The following is a 22,207-nucleotide window of genomic DNA, read 5'->3' as shown; positions in this document are numbered from 1 at the left end:
ATTCTGTCTATAAAGGATAGTTTAATAGCAAACACCTGACTAACACATACATTAAGAGACGGTAATAGAAGATACAAACAATGCATTTGTGTACAATCAGCTCTTCGGGACCATGTGGCACTCTATCCACGACAAAGACGCTGAATACAAAAATAAAACCCAAACTGCAGGATTGTCTGTATAGCTGGTTCAGTAATCATCGCTTTAAAAAGGTGACCACGCGGCCAATCTTTGCTTCAGTGTCCAATTTTGGTGCATTTGCTTGTCTTGCAATCATTATAAAAATGTTTAGGCTGATTTGCTAACATCTACATGTGGCACATGGAACTTGGAGACTTAGGCTGAACTCCGCTGCTTCTCAGCCTCACAAGTTATTGATAGAATCTGAATGTTTTCATCTTATTCCACAATAGCTACAATTCCTACATCAATATTTGCACTTTCGAGGGGAGAAAGACAATGTTTTACAACCGTTAACATTCACAGTGGGGTAGAAGTATTGCTGATCATTTTAGCTGACCCAAATACTGTACATGGCTGACATTCACAGATAAAACTACTATATACATATTTTAGAGGCAGCATTGACACTCAACATGGGGAGGATACTCACATTCATATGCGGCTTTTACAGAATTAAAAAAAAAAAAAAAAAAAAAAATCTGCCACACAAATTCCGCTCATTTTGACACGTGGCACGACAAGAACAAGCCACTGATGTTCAGTCCAGTCTGGAGAACGGTATTTTCCAAAACAGATGCACACTGTGCACACAAGCACTAACTGTTGCATGGCTAGTCAGTCGACTTAAAACTATAAACGCCACAAACGCTTTAAAAGGTGTAGACTTGAAGGGCATATAAAATAGATATCTAGGAAATCGAGACTCGACCTTCACTGCACGACCAATATAGAGGTACCGATCCCAACCCCCACACACTGTAGCGACTAAGGAAAATGTACATTTTGCATACAGCTGCATCTAGCTAAATACTGCCACTGTGTCGTACAGTGCGCTACACGTCAAGGACGATATCGTTTAAAAAGTGGTTGGCTCAGCCTTACATAATGGACTTATTGGACATGGTGACTCCAGACTGCACCTTTACCGGCAAGGGAAAACATTCGCAAGCTGTTCACTTTGACAGTCGGACACCACATTGTCATCGCTACCCAAAGACAAAAGCCAAGCTTTTGCATTCATAAGGAGTGATGCTAACTTCCATCCATTCTGCAACAAGTTATGAGGCATGATTCACCCATGGCAGAGAAAATCTCTTGATAGAGTGACCTGATTTGTTTTTCACGATAACATATTTTATAGCATGGAAAAGTATGAAATTTACCTGTATTAAGTGACAAAAAGAGCAGCCCAAAGTTGGCAAAAAAGATGCAGGGTGAAGATTGAAGTTCCATACGATGTCCACAGAAAGTCCAACTGTGTGGTCGCTGACAGAATCATTGGCTACTGTGTTCTGTACTTGACCCGGTACTTGTTAACAGTGAGATAGTGCAGGACCTCTGGATTGCACGTCGTAGTACATGGCACCAAGCCTTCTTGTCCATCTCCCATCAGCCATCTGCGGCTGTCGGCGGCCATGTCGCTTGTCACGTTCTCTTTGGCCCAAGTGTCCAACCGGGCCTGAAAGCATCTGTGCAGCCGTCTGTGGACCCGCTTGTGAGACTGCAGGAAACGTCCATCCAAAAAAAAAAAAAAAAAAGATACCGTTCAGGTATAAATATTAAAAACAAAACAAAACAAAAAAAACAATAGCAGTGTTTATCATCATAGTCGTAATTGACTCAAAAGTTCACCTGTGTGCAGATTTTTATAGGAAACCTACAGTATATTAAATTATTTACAGAAAAAGTAAACTACTTACTATTTTTGTGCTCAGACAAACCCGTCTAAAAAAAAAAATATTGCTTTGTGTGCGCTATCTGGGTGCAACGGGAAGAGGTTGAAGGGAGGGGAGGAGTTGGGGCCAGACTGCTCTTTGACCAAATAAACTCTAGAGAAGTGCTTTGACGCCATCTTGTAACTTCTGCTGGTAATTACAAACTTTTGTTGTTGTTGTGAATTATGTGTGACTGGGAATAGTAGAACAAATGCATGGTTGCCGAAAACAGCACCAACCTCAAATTGCTTGTGTCTCATAACAGTTGTTCAACAAAACAATCATGTGCCATTAATATTCATCCATTTCCTACAGCGCCTCATTAGGGTTGCAGGTGAGCTACAGCCCATCATGCTAGACTTTTGGCAACAAACACAATGGACTGTGACAGTTAATCGCGGCGCAAATATAGCCCCCCACCCCCACCCAAAAAAAACAAACAAATTCACACCTATGGACAATTTATAGTGTTTTCATTTCATCTAACAGGTAAGTTTTTGAAATGTGCAAGGGAGCTGGATAACCCAGAAAAAAACCTACGCAAGCTGAGGGACACCATCAAAACTCTCAGTCGAGATTCAAACCCACACCCTCGCCAATCTAACCATTACACCGTCTTCAATAATCAATGCCGAGTCCAAACTCCAAGGCAAATTTTCTGATTTAGGAGCAGACCTCCAAAAGACAACAACCTGCGTGTGTGTGTGTGTGGAACTGACCTGATGGGCACGTGTAAGCGCAGTGTGCCTGTACATGAAGTCCTCTGACTTGCAGACGTAGACCATCTTGTAGGCGTTGAGCTTGAACATGCACTCCATTTTCATTTTTTTCTTGTCGTCTTGTAACTCGTCCAGGGGGGATGTGGTCATCCTCTCCTGTTGTCGCTGTTCCCATCCTCGCTGGCACTTCCTTATTCGTCTCAGGTTCCTAAAAGCCAAAAAAGCGGTTGTCAGGACTAAGAGTGGATGACTAAAAATGGAATTTTCATTATATCACAAGTGCACCATGTTTACAGGTTAGGCATTTGTATTGAGTTCAGCACGTCACATGCTCTTTCATAGCCTGAAAGCTACCTAGTCCAAGTTTGAGAAGCCCGTCCTACTCGAGAAAAATGTTTATACCCATGCATTGCAACTCACCAAGGAACAGAATTAGATAGGAGGTCAAATCATTCGGGATATGGGGGGATCTATAAGAGCAGCAGAGGCAGCAGTCGTAATATTTGCGATACAGTCTAACTGACTGTAACACAGTCACAGTTAAAAATACACACGCCCAAAACAAAACAAACAAACAAACAAAAAAACATTTTAGTGTTCATAGAGCCCAATACTGTGCAGGTAAGAAAATAATCACCCCACCGGAATGAAAGTTGGAAATGTGTACTTACCACGCAGTATGGGTGAGCGAGGACAGAGTGCATGAAGCATATTTTTGCATTCAGGGCTCCACTTAAAAAGACATGGTCTTTCCAGGCCAATTTCAGGTAAAACTGTTAGAAACAAACACTACAGAATCGCGGCCCTGTTGGATACCAATCCAAAGTATTAGCGAAGAATACTTATGATGTTCACACACGGTGCTGTCACCAACAATGCAGTGTTACGATGAGATGAGAACCAACCCAACAAAATTGGAAAAGAAACTGAATTTGTGCTGCCACTGAGTTTTGTGTGAAGACAGGCAGAGTTTTGACCTCCTATGCTGCTGACCTCTCATAGATTTAGTGGGGGGTGGGGGTGGGGATAACATGTAAGTGAGCCTAATGATAAATCCAAAGTCTGAAAAAAAAATTTGTGGAATGGGTTGAAACAAGGAAAGATAAAGCCCACCATCTGGTTTGGTTTATGAGCGTCTTTTGAAATGTTAATGGTAATGGGTAGCCATCTCAAAAGACCCAAAAAAAAAAAAAAACATTTAGAGTGCCAATCTTGAAAGACAAGTTTCACATGTGGAACATGAAGACAGACCAGAGACAGACACTTTCGTGCGCAGCTCTAAAGTAAAGTAACAAGAAAGAAGAAATAGACCAACATATGAGCATACAATTTAGATGATCATTTTTATTGACAAACCCTATTCCTCTTTACACGTGATGCTGAAAATGTGCTTGCCCAGAGTTCTAAAAAAATGAGCACAAATTTCTGAAATGGTGGTAAAAGCTCACCTACAACAACAACAACAACAACAACAGGGAGCGCATGTTCTCAGTCCTTACAAACATAAGAATTGAAACAAAGGGACGTATGTACATTTACATTTGCAAACAGAGATTAAGTCACGTACAAGACTCTTGCTTTGAATACACTTCCAAAGAGGGCATGATAAATTCACAAAGTCCTGATACAAGAGCTTTTGTTGTTCGTTAGGTCAAAGAAATTGTAGAAAACTGAAATAACATTAAGTTCGATTGATTTGTTTTACTCTAAATTTCAGTTCAACATGAATAATCAAACCAAAAGTCTGCTAAAGTGGGAATTCCAAACAAAGACAACGCCAAAACCCCTTTTTAAAAAATCTCTTAGCTTATAAATAAAAAACAATTTAAAAAAAGAACTGAATCAATGAATAAATAATTCCCGTTTCTTAAAAGAATGACCATGTAAAGTGCAATCTTCCATGTGAGGCAGAATTCTGAAACTGAAGAAGCCTTTATTCTAACAGTGGAGTCACTATGGTCACTAAATCTTGCACGCTCTCCGACTGAGTTGTCTGTCCATTACCACGCACCAAAACCGTAAGACAGAGGGTTTTTTTTTTTTTTTTTTTCGACATGCTACTGCTCTTGTTTGTGAGGAGGGTTTGGCACGTCAATAGCTGAGGATCAGGACGGAAGTTGTAAGAGAGCAGACAAGAAGAGGGAGATATGGCTGTGGCCTCACCTGGGCAAGAACACTGGTTTCTGGGCCAAATGCTCACGCAGATCTGCAGAAGTTGAATCGGAGTTCAGGTATCTGCCCACATAGTCTGACCATCTCTGTTGAGTACAAACAAGTTACAAATTGAACTTCATGGTAAGCTTTCAAACCTAGAACACCTTAAAAGTCATACTACACATCTTATTTTCCTTTCGGCTTAGACCAGTTTCTTCAATTCCTTACCACACACACTATTGCTCAGGATGGTTGACCCCAAGTATTTGAAATAGTCCACCCTTGCCATCTCTTTTCCCTGGAGCCTCACTCTTCCTGCTCCACCCCTCTCAATCACACACACATATATTCGGTTTTACTTCAGCTAATCTTCATTCCTCTCCTTTCCAGTGCATGCCTCCATCTTCTTAATTGTTCCTCCACCTGATCCCAGCGTCAGCTCGCAGATGGCAGCGCCTATGAACAACGCTCCTGACAATGGCGCACTCAGCCACGTGCGATGACAATGCCGTAAAGCAGCCCGGCTCGGCTCCGTGATAATCCACCTCAGCACCGAAAATGAGCCACCACGGCTAAGGCGCCGCATCCACCGGTCACTGCTTCGGCGAAGGCCGCCGCGTCGGGCTTGCGGACGGCGGCGGCTCTGAACAACTGTGCCATGATAAGCCACCTCAACACTGAAAATGAGCCACCCTGGCTGACAACGCCGGCAGCTGGAGTGGCTTGTTGCTGCGCCGAGCTGCGATGGCTCATCTCCGCCGCGGAAGTGGATCGGACAGGGAGGCAATTAGGCAGTGATCGCGTATCATCTGAATATGGCTCGAAACAATAGGATATTATTGCCCCGGTAACTTCACTTGGTTGTGTGATGTTCTCTTCTTCGAAAAGAGCTTCCGTGTCAGAAAGGATGTGTTCGTCTCCCATAGTATGGTCCACCGTGTGTTTTCAATGGCGTATGTCCGGGGTGACATCACGGACAGAGGATGCAGCCAATATGGCGACCACATGAATGTCATCGAATGACACTTCCGCAACTTTGCACATGGATGACGCGCTCTCCGCTCATATTTATTTTTTCGTATAGACATTGAAGTGAACAATGTTATATGTATTTTTCATTACAATATCTATTGTTTATAGGGATGACACCAGACCTTTAATAACCCTTACCTGCTGCACATCCTTCCCATCTCCATCGTTGTGTCTGGCCAACCAGTAGAGATCCTTTTCTCTTTCTTTAGAGTCCAACCTGTCGTACTATACTGTACTTTACAGACTAAAAATAGCCAGTTTTTTTCCTCCCAAAATTGAACCTCTGCAGCCTATTTACTGATTTTGTCAATTCCATGAGTATCACGTTGCAATCAGTTCTCAACTACTCTTCATCCCATCAAAATTAAGTTTATGTTGCATTAATTTTTTGATGTGCGCCATGTCGAAGTATTATCTTATTTTTCAACTATGTCCGCAAGCAAAGAAGCGTTAAGCGCCGTACTTAGCTACTCCGTTCAAACGTACAACCCACATCCTAAAAATGCAACAAAACGCCTTCACAGCTAGCTTTGAGTTAAACGCTTTCAACCTGCTGTACATACTTTGGGAGTAAATTAAGTCAAGTGAAAGCAAGGCTAGAGTCAGTTGCAACACAGAAGGTTTGCTACTTCTCCTCAACTTAGAATTCAGAAAATCCAGGGAGTCTGACAACAATCAATACATGTGACTGATAAGATTTTGTATCTTATTTTTAGTGTGCATAACTCGTTATAGGCTACCATGATGACTTGTTGACAAAAAAAGAAGTATTTAATGAAATGGACCGTTTAAAAACATTACAGATTTCAGTGACATAACGCAAAACTGGTTTAATGGTGCTTCTAGGAATGTTTTTTTTGTTGTGTATAAATATTTGCTGTGACATGAGTAGTATTTCTGATTCTGTGCTACACTTTCAAGGTGAAACACACGTGCTTTACATGCCACTTTACTAAAATGTGATGTCAGTATGCAGAAATGCAAACACCAAAGGCGTGTAAAGTGGGAAAAATATTTAGCAGCACATGCAGATTTGTTTAACATTAATTTTGCAATATGAACTCTGAAGTGTACAAATGGGCAAAATGCAAATTTTCATTCAAGCTGAAAAACATTTACACTGTTCCAAGTACATGGTAATGTAGAAATATAAAATTAAAATCAATTTTGCCTCTGTTTTGTTTGTTTTGGCTTCAACTTGAGGCAGGCCCATCTCCACCTACATCTGATGCCTTCTTCAAACTGTGCTATATGAATAGCATCTTCTTCCTTAAGCACTCTCATTCTGGAAAACTAGTGACTAAAATCCTTGTCTGTTTCACTTGTTTTTTTTTTTTTTTTTTTTTACTATTACCAACTTCAAAGATGAATCCCAATTGCATACTCCAGGAAAATCCATCCATTTTCTTTGCCGCTTATTCTCACAAGGATCGTGGGGTGTGCTGGAGCCTATCCAAGCTGTCAACGGGCGGGAGGCGGTGTACACCCTCAACTGGTTGCCAGACATTAAGACAAACAGTCGCACCCACAATCACACCTAGGGGCAATTTAGAGTGTACAATTAATGTTTTTCGTATGTAGGAGGAAACCGCAGTGCCCAGAGAAAACCCACGCAGGCACGGGAAGAACATGCAAACTCCACACAGGTGGGGGCCAGGATTGAACCTCAGAACTGTGAGGCCAACGCTTTACTAGCTGATCCACCGTGCCGCACTCCAGGAAAATATTAAATAAATTTTTCTGTTTTTCTCGGCCATTTCTGAATTTGAAGTTAGTTCATTTTGTGTTGTGACAAAACCCCCAAGCCTGGCCCATCGCTTAATCCATTTCACATTCAACTTTCTTTCGGCTTGTCCTGATAGGGGTCGCCACAGCGTGTCCTCTCAGATGAACGCTCATATTTGTTTGACACAGTTTTTACACCGGATGCCCTTCCTGACGCAACCCCTCTTAGGAGTGGAAACCCCAGTAAGAAACGAGCTCACGACCCCTAGTTTACCAAACGGATGCTCTAACCACTGAGCTATGGGGCCCCTGCTAATATATATTTAACAATAACATCTATAAATTAATTAAATAATGGTGGGCGTGTTTCCTAATCAATACAAGATGTAATAGCGGATGACCTCATCACCAATGTTACGTGAACTTTGCAGTTCTGTTGGGACTGCAACCAGGGCAGCCTCGGCTTGGGCAGACAATGCCAGACAAATGCTACAATTTATGAACATTGTTGTTGTTTGTCTAAATGCAAACACGAGTTGCGCGCTGTTGCCTTCATGGTAACGGCGACCTTCTCAACATGATTGCCACATACGCACGACGATCATCCGGGCTGGCTTATCAAGTATTAATACCTATAACCGGGAACCCCACTAGTAGTAGTTATGTAAGTTATGAAAGGCAGTTTTATATGCATGAGTATAAAATATTTGCTCCAATATGGAGTACTCGCCTCTGACGCCTCATCAGAGTTCTCTTCTTCGGTGTCAAGCAGCTCCATGGCGACACAAACACAGTCTTTGTTCTTCACAAACATCAGCTGGACAAGGAAAAAATGAGAGGTCTTTGTGCATCAAAAAGTACAGACTGAATTGGGTTAAGTGTACCTTAAAGCAATTCTCATCAGACATGAGCTGCTCTGATTTGCGCTGGTAGGTGCCCTCTGCTGATGCGCGGGATGCGTGTGTGGGCAGGGAACCACCTGTGGCTTTATTGGCAATTTCGTTCAGGTATAAGTCCATCACACGGGCACACGCATCATCAGTGACGAGGTGTTGGAGCTGAAAAAGACATTCAGCACATATTAAGAAGGGGTACACTTCACTAGATTTTCTCAACTACGTAGTAAACTAAATATCAGTTGTGCAGCTGCAAAAGACGTCTTCATAGATGTGGTTAAACTTCCCAAGGTTGATCGTGTTCTTTCTCAGAACACAAACTATTTGAGACTGAATAAACAGCATCTTAGTTACAGTCAAAAAGTGCAGTCAATTTTGCCTCAATCTGCTATAAGAGAAACATCACTTGACTAAGCCCAGGAAGGTTAGCAGGCTTTGCTGAATTATTATTATTTTCTTCAACGACTGGTGTCTTTGGACAAAAGTTAGATATTTATACAAAAATAAATGATATACATTGAGGAAAATAAGCATTTTAACACCCTGAGATTTTGCTAGGTTTGCCACTTTGAAATCATACAGGGCTCTGAAATTTTCATCTTAAGTTCATGTCCACTGTGAGAGACAATCTAAAACAAAAACAACAAAAACATCCGGAAAGTACAATGTATCATTTTTGACTAATTTAGTTCTAAGTTACTCCTGCAAACAACTATTTGAACACCTGCCAATCTGCAAAAATTGTGGCCCTCAAAGACCTGTTCACCTCTTAAAAGTCAACCTACACTCCACTTATTATTGTAAATTAGAAGCAGCTTTCTGAGATCATTAGCTGCATAAAGACACCCGTCCACCCCACACAATCAGTAAGACTAACATGGCTAAGACAAAAGAGCTTTCGAAAGACACCAGAGAAAAAAAAATGTTGCCCTCCACAAGGCTGAAAAGGGCTATGACGCAATTGCGAAATTGCTTGATGAAAAAAGATCAACTGTTGGCGCAATTATTAGAAAATGCAAGACGTTAAACATGACTGTCGGTCTCCCTCGGACTGGGGCTCCAAGCAAGACCTCACCGCGTGGCATACCAATGACCCTAAGAAAGGGGAGGAATCACCCCAGAACTACATGGGAGGAGCTGATCAATGACCCGAAGAAAGCTGGCACCACTGTTTCTAAGGTTACTATGGGTAATAAACTAAGACATCCTGGTTCCTCTCTGAGGTTCCCCTGCTTAAATCAGCACACATCTCGGTCTATTTTAAGTTTGCTCATGACACCTTGATTGATCCAGGGGAGTCATGGAAGCAAATTATGTGGTCAGATGAGACCAAAATAGAACTTTTTGATCAGAATTCCACTCGCCATGTTTGGAAGAGGAAGAATGACAATACCATCCCAAAAACATCATCCCTACTGTGAAGCATGGAGGTGGACGCATCATGCTTTGGGGGTGTTTTTTCTGCACATGGGACAGGACGACTTCACTGTATTAAGGAGAGGATGACCGACGCAGTGTATTGCGAGATTTGGGGGAACATCCTCCTTCCCTCAGAGGGTTGAAGATGGGCTGTGGCCAGGTCTTTCAACACGACAATGACCCGAAGCACACAGCCAGGAAAACCAAAGAGTGGCTCCGTAAGAAGAATATCAAGGTTCTGGCGTGGCCTAGCCAATCTCCAGACATAAACCCAATCGAAAATTTTTGGAGGGTGCTCAAACTCAGTTTTTCTCAGGGACAGCTCAGAAACCTGTCTGATCTAGAGAAGATCTGTGTGGAGGATTGGGCCAAAATCCCTCCTGCTGTGTGTGCAAACCTGGTGGAAAAAGTACAGGAAACATTTGACCTCAGGAATTGTTAAACAAAGGCTACTGTTCCAAATATTAACAATGATTTTCACAGGTGTTCAAATACTTATTTACAGCCATAACAAATAAAGATAAACATTGTGATTTTGGGATATTTTTTTTTTTCGATTAAGTCTCTCACACAGTAGAGATGTCCCTAAGATGAAAATTTCACACCCCCTCCTGATTTCAAACTGGAAGAACTGACAGGGTGTTCAAATACTTATTTTCCTCACTGTATGTAAACATGAACATTTGATATGGTCATGTTTGGCAACTTTTGAAAAGACCTTGGGGAAAACAAAACATATTTTAGATGTTTAACGTTCCTATGCGTGCTTTGTCCTGGTCTGGTGAAATGATTTCACCCGTTTTCCTAAATGTGGAGGGTGGTTGCACATACACCATATTGTGTTTACATCAATTCACCCATCTGTTGGTGGTTGTACAACAATGCCACGGTGAGTGAAAATCGTTAATTAATAAAGTCATTACCAAGTAAAATGATTATGAAAAATATGCACGACACTGACCTGCCGGACAATGCTTTGGATGAGCTTGTCCATGGTGAAGGCAATGTAGGCATGGATAGTAAACATTTCTCTCAAGGAATCCTCATACTGAGCTGGCTCCATGTTACCATCCAAAAGGTTCCGCACCATTTCCAGAAAGACGGAATAGTAATCCTCTACTTCAACGTCCACTGCAAAAGGAAAACGCAAAGTAAGCGGTGGAGTTGGAATATGAACTCAAAATGATTCTTGTAAAATTACCCTTACTTGGCTCTCGCATTTTAAGTTGGAAGGCTGGATTTTCATTCCTTTCTTTTTGGAGCCCAAACATTTCTTTTTCCCATTGTCTCTCACGAGCATCCTCCTCAATCTGCTTCTCAGCCTGCTCATAGAGTTGCAGTAAACGAGAGCAGAGGATGTGATGAAGGCGCAAGAATATGTACCAGTAGTTGTTCACAAAGAACAAGTTATACGCCTCATCTGTGGCGCGCAACTTCTGAGCTGCCGTGTTGTTGAAGAGGAGCTTGGACTTTGACGGGTTGCTGCCTGGCAGGCCATTGTGTTTTTTGGCTCCATCTTGGTCCATGTCCACATCATCTGCATCCTCCTCCTCCATCTCCACATCAGAGAGCTCCCCTCGCCGGGCGAAAAGGAGATCTGGGATGAAGTGGTGTATGATCTGTTTGATCTTGTACTTGTCATCTTTCTGGATGCCCACTTGTCTCTTAACATGGTGAATAATGAGAGCCGCAGCATCTTCTAAGATCTGACCGTCTTCGTAGGCAAGGTTCAGGTGTGGGCCGCTAGGAGGGAGAATGGCAGGTTCCTCTGAGGCACGCTCCTGCCGCTACATGACACAGCCACAAGTTACTTTAGAACTACATCGTATTACATTTCGACTCATTTTATGTTATGACCAATCATCACCTCATCATACAGCATTTCAATTTCAGTGAGCAGGGTCTTTGAGCGAAACACTTTCGTGTCATTCTGTTTGAAGTTGATCCCCTGGTGGTCGAGTGACTTCAGATAATACTTTTCATTCTGCTCCCGCCAAATTTTGTTGAACGCTCTCTGGGCTTCTCTCCACTCTTCCTCTTTGATCTTTAACCTGAGCACAGGAATACACTCGCAAATACTGCTCCGCTCCAGATCAAATTAAATACATTAAATGTAAATGCTTTTAAAATAGAATCTTTATCACAATATTTACCTTTTTAGCACTATGGGAACACACACAGTTGGGTTCTTCTTAAGACCGTCAATGATGTCAAGGGCTCGGTCCCCGTATATCCTCTGAATAGCTTTGCGGTGAATGACCTCTGAGGAGCCCCCCAATGTGTTGTCCAGCTTGAAGCGCAGCTGCTCCTCCGCAGACATTCGTGACAGCCTCTGTTGGACTGACTCGAGGGCTCGAATTGTGGCAAGATTGTTCTCCAACACAACGTCAAGCTGAGGAGATGCAAATTGTGAGAAAATGGGTGGCCATGAGAAGATGCATCAAAGTTGTAAATGAAAAGCGAAATACGATGTCGAGCTGGCGAGGTGAACAGGTGCATCGTGTCTGTTGTCAAAGCAGCATAAGTAATCATTGCTTACGTAATTCTGAATAAACAGTTGCAGAACTACTGTCATCACACAGAGGATAAGACGGGAGAAAGACGGTGGGGAAGCCAGTTGCTAAGTTATTGTAGCATGAAGTTACAAAATGCTGAATAAGTGATTGGGTGGTACAGTACACTTTTCACATACTGTACCATCTGGGAGGAACCACATCATAGCAGAGATTAGCCAACTAAAGAGCAAAACGTCAGGCAAATGTGTAGGTACTGCATCCATCCATTTTCTGAGCGGCTTATCCTCACGAGGGTTACAAGAGTGCTGGAGCTTACCCCGGCTGTCATCGGGCAGGAGGCAGGGTACACCCTGAACTGGTTGTCAACTAATAGTAGTATTTAGAGTATAAGATAACCGTTATAATCTGATGGGGGGGAATTTGCATCATTTCAGCAGCAAAAGTGGATATAGGAAACACAAAAACAGCAGGCGAGAGAAGTCATTTGGCTGTAAATGCATCCACCAGTACAAGGTTGATGCAATTAATAGAATAAGATGCTCGTTGGAGGCATTTCTTAACAACTACAGTTATAGAGTAATGATTACGTTGGTGACACTGAACACTATGCAGAATTATTCTTATCCTATTAATTAACTATTCCATGGTAATGTTGTTGACATAGTATTCAAAATCTGGAAAAATCTAACTATTTTTTCTGGAAGTGAATTTCTAAAGGATAGCACCTCTGCAGTCATATCCATAAATTTAATTTTTACAAATGATTGGTATAGTTTTACAATTAATAGTTGGAAGGCTATATTTATTTTTAAATTCAAATGAATATGAAACGCTTTACATTTTTGTAAGGAAAACATGCTTACAAATTCAGTTTACTGATAAGCCCATTGGGTGTTTTGGCTTTGGGTCAAGAATTTTCATTCCGAACATTCTTGGTAGGGACAAATTGGAAGACCTATTTTGTGCTTCTACTCTCGCTATGTGACAATCATTGACTCCATGCATAACACAATGCTGTTAACTGAAGACCAGTATTGTCTGGAATAAGGCAGAAATCTGTTTGCCTTGTAGGGAAAAGTTGGGCCCCAACATCCTAGATCATCCAATCAAAAACTGACCAGTGTTTGCGATTTATGTGCAAAAAGTGTAGAAATCTTTTATTTTCAGCAAAAAAAAAAAAAAAAAAATACTGCTTACACGATGTATGCTATTTATTGAATTGCAGAGTCTCTTTAATTAAGACAATTCCATTTAATGTCAGCTTAATCATGCCAAAATACCTCTGCACACAGGAGTTAGCTTGGATGAAGTTTCTCCCCATGCACATTCAGCCAATCAGATGCAAAACCGGAGTGAGACAACTGGACACTTGTACCTCAAAACGCTCATCCTCACATCTGTAAATGTGCTCTTCATACTGAGTCTTCTTGGAGCTTACAAAAGTCGAATCTTCAGACCATGACGGAAATGACACCCATGTGTCATTCAGAACCTGAGGCAGGACAATGCCTTAATCTTTACAGACAAAACATCAAAACCCAAAAGGAGCAGAGAGGCGGAAGCAATGCAACTAACTTCTCTACATAGTGGTGTCCTTCCGGTACATTTAGGCTGCTGGTAGCTCTTGGGGAGTGCTCTGTAGCTGGAGCCTAGCCTCTTACAGGACGCATAGTCAATCTCCATGGCGATGCCCTCCGTTGCCCGCTCCTTGGGTAAGCTCTCCACATGGCTGGACTCACCATGCCTGGACTCCCGGTAGCCCAGGAAGTTTTTAAACCATGTAAACAGTTCTGGGAATTTTCTGAAAATTTCAACAAATGTAGGTTGTATACACTATTAGGAGAATACTATTCCGTATAGTTTTAAACGTCAGAAAATGTTTCATCTAGGTTTATGGCACCATAAATCCAAGGTAAGCATGTTAAAAAGGAACATCCTCAACATCCTTCCATACATTTTCTACCGCTTTTTCGGGTCGGGTTGCGGGGGAAGTAGCTTCAGCAGGGATACCCAGATTTCCCTTTCCGCAGCCACTTCGTTCAGCTCTTCCGGAGGGATCCCGAGGCGTTCCCAAGCCAGCCGAGAGACATAGTCTCTCCAGCGTGTCCTGGGTCGTCCCCGGGGTCTCTTTCCGGTGGGGACATGCCCGGAATACCTCACCAGGGAGGTGTCCAAAACAGATGCCCCAGCCACCTCATCTGACTCCTCTCAATCCGAAGGAGCAGAGGGTCGACACTGAGCCCCTCCCGGTTGACCGAGCTTCTCACCCTATCTCTAAGGGAGAGACCGGACACCCCGAGGAAGAAACTCATTTCGGCCGCTTGTATCCGGGATCTTGTTCTTTCGGTCACGTCCACAACACTTCAAAGAAAATCCAACAGAACGGTAATGTGAACTCACCCAAGAAATGGGATGACCAACTGAACCAATTCAGCACGTGAAATCACCTCCTGGTTAAAGATGTGTAAACACCGCAGGAAGCTTTCATAGGACTCAGAACTCCTGAGTGCTTTCTTGACCTGTTTTAGTGATAAGAGTCATTGAGAGTCACTTTATGCTCGCATTAAAAGAACACCAATGAGGACAACCGTATTGTTTTTCAAAATAATCACCTTGTCAAAGAACATTGTTTCAGTGCTGCTGCTGTGTTTTCCAACTTCGCTTAAGCCATGGTCCTTCCCAAGTATTTTGGGTTTCTTCTGCAAAACAAGTAAATAAAAATACTTAAAATTTATGTTATTTTAATGATGTCTCTTTCACAGCACATATGTTATCTTACAAACCAGGGGCAACACGAAGATGCCATTTACCTTGAGAACAGGCGAACCTCCCACAGCTCCTGGTCTTTTGACTGTCACCCCATTATGGCTTAATTTCTGTTTATTGTTCAGTAAGGGTCTTTTCACTGTCCCGCCATGATCATTACGCACTGACTCTGCCCTGTCAGGTGCAGTTTTACCAAGAAGCTGAGCAGAGGAAAGAGCACAATTATCTCAAATCAACTTTTTAGTAGATGGATTCTGCTTGAGAAATGAGACAAATTTAAATGCATGGAGGGAACATTTTACACACATGATATCCTTGATATTTGTGTATGTTCCCAAAAACTACCAATGCCAAAACCAGTTGTACTGCTATAGTGCCCACCAACCCATTTACAGAAACTATGGACTGTTGATATTAGAAGATAAACTATTCACCATTGAGCTGTTGGCATCAGGAAGGAACTGTCCAAATTCTGACAGCAGGTCTTCCTGGTTCTTAAAGAGTCGTGCCACTTGAGTGTAGACCTCCTGCTCAGTCAGAGCTGGAGTGTAATTGCCCCCTGCCTCTTTGGCATTCCGCTGTTCTTTCTGCAGTGAATGTACATTCATTAATTACACTGAACATATATATAAACGCAACTGTTGTTTTTGCTCTAATTTTTCATGAGCTGTCCTTGAAGCGCCAAAACTTTTTCTACATACACAAAAAGCTATTTCCCTCAAATATTCTTCACAAATTTGTGTAAGTGAGCATTACTCCTTTATCAAAATAATCCACGCCACCTCACAAAGAGGCTGATTAGACAGCATGATTATTGCATGGATGTGCCTTAGGCTGCCCACAATAAAAGGACAATATGAAATGTGCAGTTTTGCTTTATTGTGTGGGTCAGTAAACCAGTCACTATCAGGTTTGATTTGCCTCACACAGTGCAACACATCTTCAGAGTTGATCAGGTTGTTGAGTTTGTCCTGTGGAATGTTGGTCCACTCCTCTTCAATGGCTGTGCGAAGTTGCTGGATATTGGCCTCCCAAACATGATCAGTGGGTGACCTGACCAGGCAAAATGATGGCCATGCAGGAACTAGGATGTTTTCAGCTTCCAAGAATTACAGTTTACCATAGTAGAGTTCCTTGCAACATGGGGCTGTGCATGATCATGCAGTAACATGAGGTGATGGTCGTGGATGAATGGCACAACAATGGGCCTAAGGCTCTCATTACAGGATCTCTGTGCATTTAAAATCAACCTGTGTTTTTGGCCCATAACATATGCCTGCCCTAATATAACCCCACTGCCAACATGGCCCACTCATACCACAACATTAAAATCAGCAAACCGGTCACTCACACAATGCCACATATGCTTTCTGGCATCTGCCCTGAAGAGTGAAAACCAGGATTCTTCCATGAAGAGAACACCACTCCAACGTAGCCATCAAATGTGAGCATTCAAGTTCAAGTCGACGATGATCTGCAGTCAGGTCGAGACCCCAATGAGGACAACAAGCATGTAAAGGAGCTTCCATGAAATGCTTTCTGACAGTTTGTGCTGAAATTCTTTGGTAATGCAAACCGATTCTTGCAGCACCCGTCCATGTGGCTAGTCTCAGATAATCTTGGAGGTGAACATACCGGATGTGGAAGTCCTGGGGTGGTGTGGTTACACATGGTGTGTGGTTGTGAGCCTAGCTGGATGTACTGGCAAATAGTCTGAAAGGCCTTTGGAGACGCCTTATATTAGAAAATTGAACATTCAATTCACAGGCAACAGATCTGGTGCCACTAATATGTCAATTTCCTGCTCCCTCCGAACTTGCGACATCTATGTCATTGTGCTGTATGATAAAACTGCACATTTCAGAGCGGTCTTTTATTGTGGCCAGCCTAAGGCACACCTGCGTAATAAGCGTGCTGTCAAAGCAGCATCTTAATATGTAACACCTCTGAGGACGGATTCATTATCTTTAACAAAGGAGAAATGCTGACTTAATCTGTGAACAATATTTGAGGGAAATGGCCTTTTGTGTATGTAGAAAGTATTTTGGGAGTCCAGCTCACGGAAAATGGGAGCAAAAACAAAAGTGTTCAGTAAAACGATAAAATGGACAATACTATTCACACAAGGGTGTTTCCTGACCTGGTATGTATGCAGGATTTCCAGGAAGGCTTTGTAGATGTCGGGCTGACCCTGGAACCGATTCTTGATCTTGTTCACGTAGTTTATCGCGTGATTGAATTCCACAGGCTGATTGTTCTGGGGTGGTGGCCCACCAGACGGTGTGCTGCTCACCGGTGTATGAGACTGAACTGAAGGTGAGCGCGGTGAGGCGTAAGATGGGATGGATGGGTTTGGCTGGCTGGTGGGCGTATGGGCTGGAGACTGCATGGCCTGCATGGAATAAACATGCTGAAGAGACAACGATGCGAATGTGCAGAAATCACTAAATATTCTTGTCTAAAACAATCTGAGAATAACCTGGATAAATTTATACCTTGTTGACTTTGTTTCCTGAAGGCTGGGTGGGGATAGGTGGGGTGAAAGTAGCAGTGTGTGGGCTGGCCTGTGGCACAGCCTGGTGCTGATGCTGGTTTACAGGCTGGGTGGGTGCGCCACTTACTGGGATGTTTTGAACAGATATACCCTGAGGTGTGATGTAGTGAATCTGGCCCGGCGTGGTCACATTGACCAGATCATTAGTTTGAACCTCTATTTTATATCCCGGTGGCAAGAAAGTATTGAAGCCCATAATGAGGTCTGGGTGGCCCTTGAAGAGCTGGGAGACACGACTGATAACACCAGGAGTGTCTATGCTGTGATAGGAAAAAGAATGTTGTATTTGTTGTTTGATTTTTTTCAATTTAAACATGAAAAATTAGAAATACATTTCTGGAGTTTTTAAACAGATGTTGTATCATACTGGCGATTACCTCTGTGACTTGAATTCTTTCATAATATCGAGAAAATCATTATAAACTTGAGGTTGATTTCCAAACTGCAGCTTGACTTGATCGAGATACGACAAGGCATCTTCGACCTAAAACACATGACAGTGTGTTCTGTGTAATGTAAACAAATGCATGCACGTTTAAATATTCCTGAATTATAATATCCCTTTTCTGGTTTCAACTTTTGCTACCTTCAGTCGCTGAAACTGCTGCTGTCCTTGTGCTGAAGTCATGGGAGCAGTTGGATGCATGTGACTTTGGACCACTCCAGGGGCCTGGGATTGGACAGCTATGCTGTGGGCATGGGCTCCAACATGTTGTGCAGAACTGTTAAGTCCATGCGCACTTGTGCTCTGAGGCATTGTTGGCACCTTTTGACAAAAACAGTTTTAGAGGGTCATTGGAGTCCTCCTTTGTCTGAGAAGAGGAACAGTTGTTGATTGAGTGGCACTGCAAGCACGTTGATGGTTTAAATTTGTGGTGTCTTTGCCTCTTTTCATGCTGTTTTCCTGGGTTTGTGTAGGTACTGGCTTTGTCACACAGTCCAAAACAGGCCTGTAATGTTCATTTAAAGGTAGTGGTTCTCAAAGCTTTTTTTTTCTTTTGCAGTGCCCCCCTTTTGAAAATGAAATCATTTTCTGACACCCCACCCACACATACACTGTTTTTCTATAGATAACACCAAGGCTTGGTTTGCAATAATCAATCATTGCAGTGGTCACTTTCAAAATTGAAAAATTACACTGGCGAGTTTAACAATAAACGAAGAATAAACAAAAACCCATCCATCCATTTTCTAAGCCACTTATCCTCATGAGTGTCACAGGAGTGCTGGATCCTATCCCAGCCATCAACGAGCACCAGGCAGGGTCCACCCTCAACTGGTTGCCAGCAAAGCGCATGGCACCTAGAGACAAACAACCGCACTCACAATCGCACTTAAGGGTAATTTATAGTCTCCAATTTTCACACGTTTTTGGGATGTAGGAGGAAACCAGAGTCCCCGGAAAAACCCACGCAGGCACGGGGAAAACCTGCAAACTCCATACAGCTAGGGCCGGGATTGAACCCGGGTCTTCAGATCTGTGAAGCCAGCACTCCAATCAGTTGTTCCACTGTGCCGCTCCAAACAAATGTCAAAACCTTTTCCTGTTAAAATTGAACGTCTTTCATTCAACAAAATTTCTGTGGCTGGTGTGGGCTTGTATACTCTGTAGTAAAATTAGCACCATCTACTAGGTGTAACTTAATAAAAAGTGTTCATGATAGCATAGCATAGCATAGGGTGGGGGGACCCCAGTTTGAAAACTACTGATTTAAGGCAACGTGTTGTACAGTCATTTGCCTTCCTTTAAAATACTGAAAAGCAGTTTCAAGTCTCTGTTTTTCTTTTAGTCTAAACGATTATTGGGAAAATATTGTAAAGGGGGGGGTGTACTCTGCCTGGGTTAAAGTGCTTGTTTTTTTTTAAATTTAACTGGCAAAAAGGATTATTATTATTACATTAAGTGTGTACCTGTATAATAGAAAGATCCCTGAAGACCAACATCTCTAAATCAACATATTCATACAGAAAAGGGATGCTCCCCACAGGTGGTACGGTTATGCAAATGAGTGGCATGTTAAAAAAAAAAAAAAGGTCCCCTGGCAAAGCAACCCCCTTTGATGATAATGCTCTGAAGAGTGAGTTTGCCAGTCGGAAAAACTGTCTATTCATATAGTATAGTCTGCCCTGTGAGATAATAAAGAAGATGGTAGTGACACTCAATATAGGATCTTTTACAATAATTTTGTCCTTCTACATTATTCACAACAGACATTCAAGTGGGGATAATGGTTCTAGTGGGTCTGTTAGTAACACCATACCTGGAAACCCTGGGGAAGGGAATACTGGATGCCAGATGATGGCTGCATATTGTCTGTGACTGTCTCTATCACAGCAGTAGTTGGGGCAAGAGCCCTGTGCTGGAAGCCTTCTGCTATGCCCTGGACTGGGGTGCGATGCTGTTGCTGGGGGGCAAATATTGGTTCTTTGTCGTCCGCATGCCTCTTCATTGTTTAAACATACTCAAAGGGGCTGAAGGAAAACAAAACAGATGAAAGGAGATGCTTGAGTCAAACTTCAATCTAAGAAACCAAACTCACTTTACGGAGACTAGAGTGTACTTAAATGTTTAAAAAAGGCTTTTAATATATGTTCATAAAACAAAAGACAAGTGACCCTAAAATGATAAGGTGACAGGCAGAAGAAAATGGATGGAAAGATTATTGCAAAGTCACCATCTATATTCTATCCTCTGTAATTTTAGTATGGCTGGTAATATATGATCTTGAGTCTGTATACCCGTTGAAAAAAATAACCTCATCTATTTGCAGATAATATTGTAATGCTTAATCATAATACACAGTTTCATAATGTACTTCATCTTTTTAGACTATGTCAAATGATCAAAAAATGAAGAGCATATTTAAATCTACACTCTAATACAATGGTGTATAAATGCATAGATGAGATGCATTCTTTGTGGGCAATGGAAAAAAAAATTCAGACCAATTTGGTGAAATTGGATAGAGGCATATTACTTTGGTTAGGAATCACGGGCCCCAAATGACTTCTAACAATATTAATACACCAAAGTTACAATAAACTCTACGGAAGTTGATTTGCTACGTCTGACAATTTATTGTATGCCTTCCAATCCGAGCGAAACTGTCTTTTGAAAAAGTGGCATTTGTTGACGCTCCCTGGGCAGGCAGACGTCACAGGCTTGGCTGTGAAGGGAGGGTGGACAAGACAAGTGCTATGCTGCCTGGCTGCCTGCCTGAGAGTCTGCACCAAATTGGGACGGCACGCAAACGCATAGGAGCAAGGATCGTTGTCAGCCTCATATTCAGTCGTTAGTATCGTCACCTAGAGGCTAAACGTATTCGGAAAACCGTAAAATAGGTCGACGGTGGCTGTCTACAGAGGAAAAAAAGAGCTCCGATTTGCTGCAGTTTGTCTCTCGTTGTCCGGGGCCATTCCTGTTCCCCTCCCCCCCTCCCAGCTAACGCAGTCTTTAACGTATCCGTTGTCGTCGAGCTGACCGCTTGCACTTGTGTGATGGCTGACGTTGGGATTCGCTCGAAATGAACTTCTATCGCTCGCCCGCTCCTAAGCTGACTCTTGATGCACTGACACCGGGCAGTAAGGACGGAGGTCGGCGTGTCTTGTGTTACCTTATCGCCTACGTAAACGTGAAAGTAAAACAGGGGATCCCTATGTGCTAGCTAACTAACTTTACCCTTGCGTACATTGAGACGCCGCCACAGCACTATTTATCGACTTTTGACATTCAAAGCACCGCCATTGAATGTACGGAAAGTGAAGGAAAGTTGAATCCTCGGGACTCATGTATGTTGAAGCAGCTCGCAAAGAAAACCTATGCTAGCGACAGTGTACACTAAGCTAGCATTAGCGTCCACGTAACGACGAGGCGACGTTAAGTTTGCTCAGGAATTCGACAGTTTAACAGTGTTGCCAAGTAAAAGGCTTAATGCCAAGATAAGCGCTCGTCTCGCACAAATTTGCAGCACGCGCAGTTAAAGAGTTACAGCAACGAAACATAACAGCTTCTTGTCAAGTCCACCTTTCGGCATTAGCCTGACAGCTAAATCATGCTGGGAAGACCAGCATGAAGCCTTACTCAAAGTAACTTGGTGCCGATGCCTCCCGAACCCGAAGTTCACTTTTCGCACAACCGGAAGGCATGAAAACGCTGTCATCAAATAATCACCGAGCAGTCGAACTCGACAAGGTTATGTAGCCGCTTACAATGTGTGTGTCGCTACGTTAGCACAACAAGCACCCCGCCAGTGCAAGCTATGTTCGGCTAACGAGCTACTTTAGCTTACCTCGCCGGGCTGCCTCCAACAACAACGCTGCTACTCCAGCGAATGAAGGTTCCCTCCCGCAAACTTTACAGGCGCATGGAGACGGCTGTGCAAAGATGTGGGCTTTTGACAAGTTGTCCCAAATGAACTTGTCCGCGCCGCTAACAACAGATGTATGAAGCGGTGGTCGTTCAGAAGAACTGAAGGGGCGTGTCTGTCATGGCGGAAGTCTCCTCCTAGTCTTGACTCTGATTGGTTAC

General features: G+C 42.7%; 1 protein-coding gene across 5 annotated transcripts; it reads right to left on the bottom strand.

The window, feature by feature from the left end:
- Positions 1-2: 2 nt before the first annotated feature.
- LOC133498438 (paired amphipathic helix protein Sin3a-like) lies at positions 3-22,207 on the bottom strand. 5 transcript variants are annotated; one of them, XM_061815249.1, is made up of 21 exons: positions 21,761-21,901; positions 19,941-20,151; positions 18,266-18,445; positions 18,057-18,163; positions 17,621-17,939; positions 17,266-17,535; positions 15,560-15,712; positions 15,170-15,325; positions 14,972-15,058; positions 14,760-14,878; positions 13,935-14,160; positions 13,735-13,851; positions 11,997-12,235; positions 11,711-11,894; positions 11,051-11,630; positions 10,805-10,974; positions 8,413-8,586; positions 8,259-8,345; positions 4,781-4,875; positions 2,618-2,825; positions 3-1,684 (listed from the first exon to the last, which is right to left on the bottom strand). In XM_061815249.1, exons 2-21 carry the CDS (start codon positions 20,127-20,129, stop codon positions 1,466-1,468), a joined length of 3,879 nt encoding a protein of 1,292 aa, XP_061671233.1. In that variant the 5' UTR covers positions 20,130-20,151; positions 21,761-21,901; the 3' UTR covers positions 3-1,465. The 5 variants fall into 5 exon arrangements, with proteins under 5 accessions (XP_061671233.1, XP_061671232.1, XP_061671235.1 ...); XM_061815248.1 differs by lacking the exon at positions 21,761-21,901 and adding an exon at positions 21,969-22,207 and having other exon boundaries at positions 4-1,684; XM_061815251.1 differs by lacking the exon at positions 21,761-21,901 and adding an exon at positions 21,969-22,206 and having other exon boundaries at positions 4-1,684; positions 17,266-17,508.

This window comes from Syngnathoides biaculeatus, chromosome 3 (genome assembly GCF_019802595.1).
Source record: "Syngnathoides biaculeatus isolate LvHL_M chromosome 3, ASM1980259v1, whole genome shotgun sequence".
In the NCBI taxonomy this organism is placed as follows: domain Eukaryota; kingdom Metazoa; phylum Chordata; class Actinopteri; order Syngnathiformes; family Syngnathidae; genus Syngnathoides; species Syngnathoides biaculeatus.
Note: the sequence above shows the minus strand (reverse complement) of the source record. Positions and strands in the feature narration are given on the sequence as shown.

Bases quoted from the DNA above. Each gene is read 5' to 3' on its own strand.
- LOC133498438 (XM_061815248.1), bottom strand. From the start codon at position 20,129: ATGAAGAGGCATGCGGACGACAAAGAACCAATATTTGCCCCCCAGCAA. The intron at 18,446-19,940 runs GTATGGTGTTAC...TTTTGTCAAAAG, and splicing joins CCCTTCCCCAGGGTTTCCAG to GTGCCAACAATGCCTCAGAG. The intron at 14,879-14,971 runs GTGATTATTTTG...TCACTAAAACAG, and splicing joins AAACAATGTTCTTTGACAAG to GTCAAGAAAGCACTCAGGAG.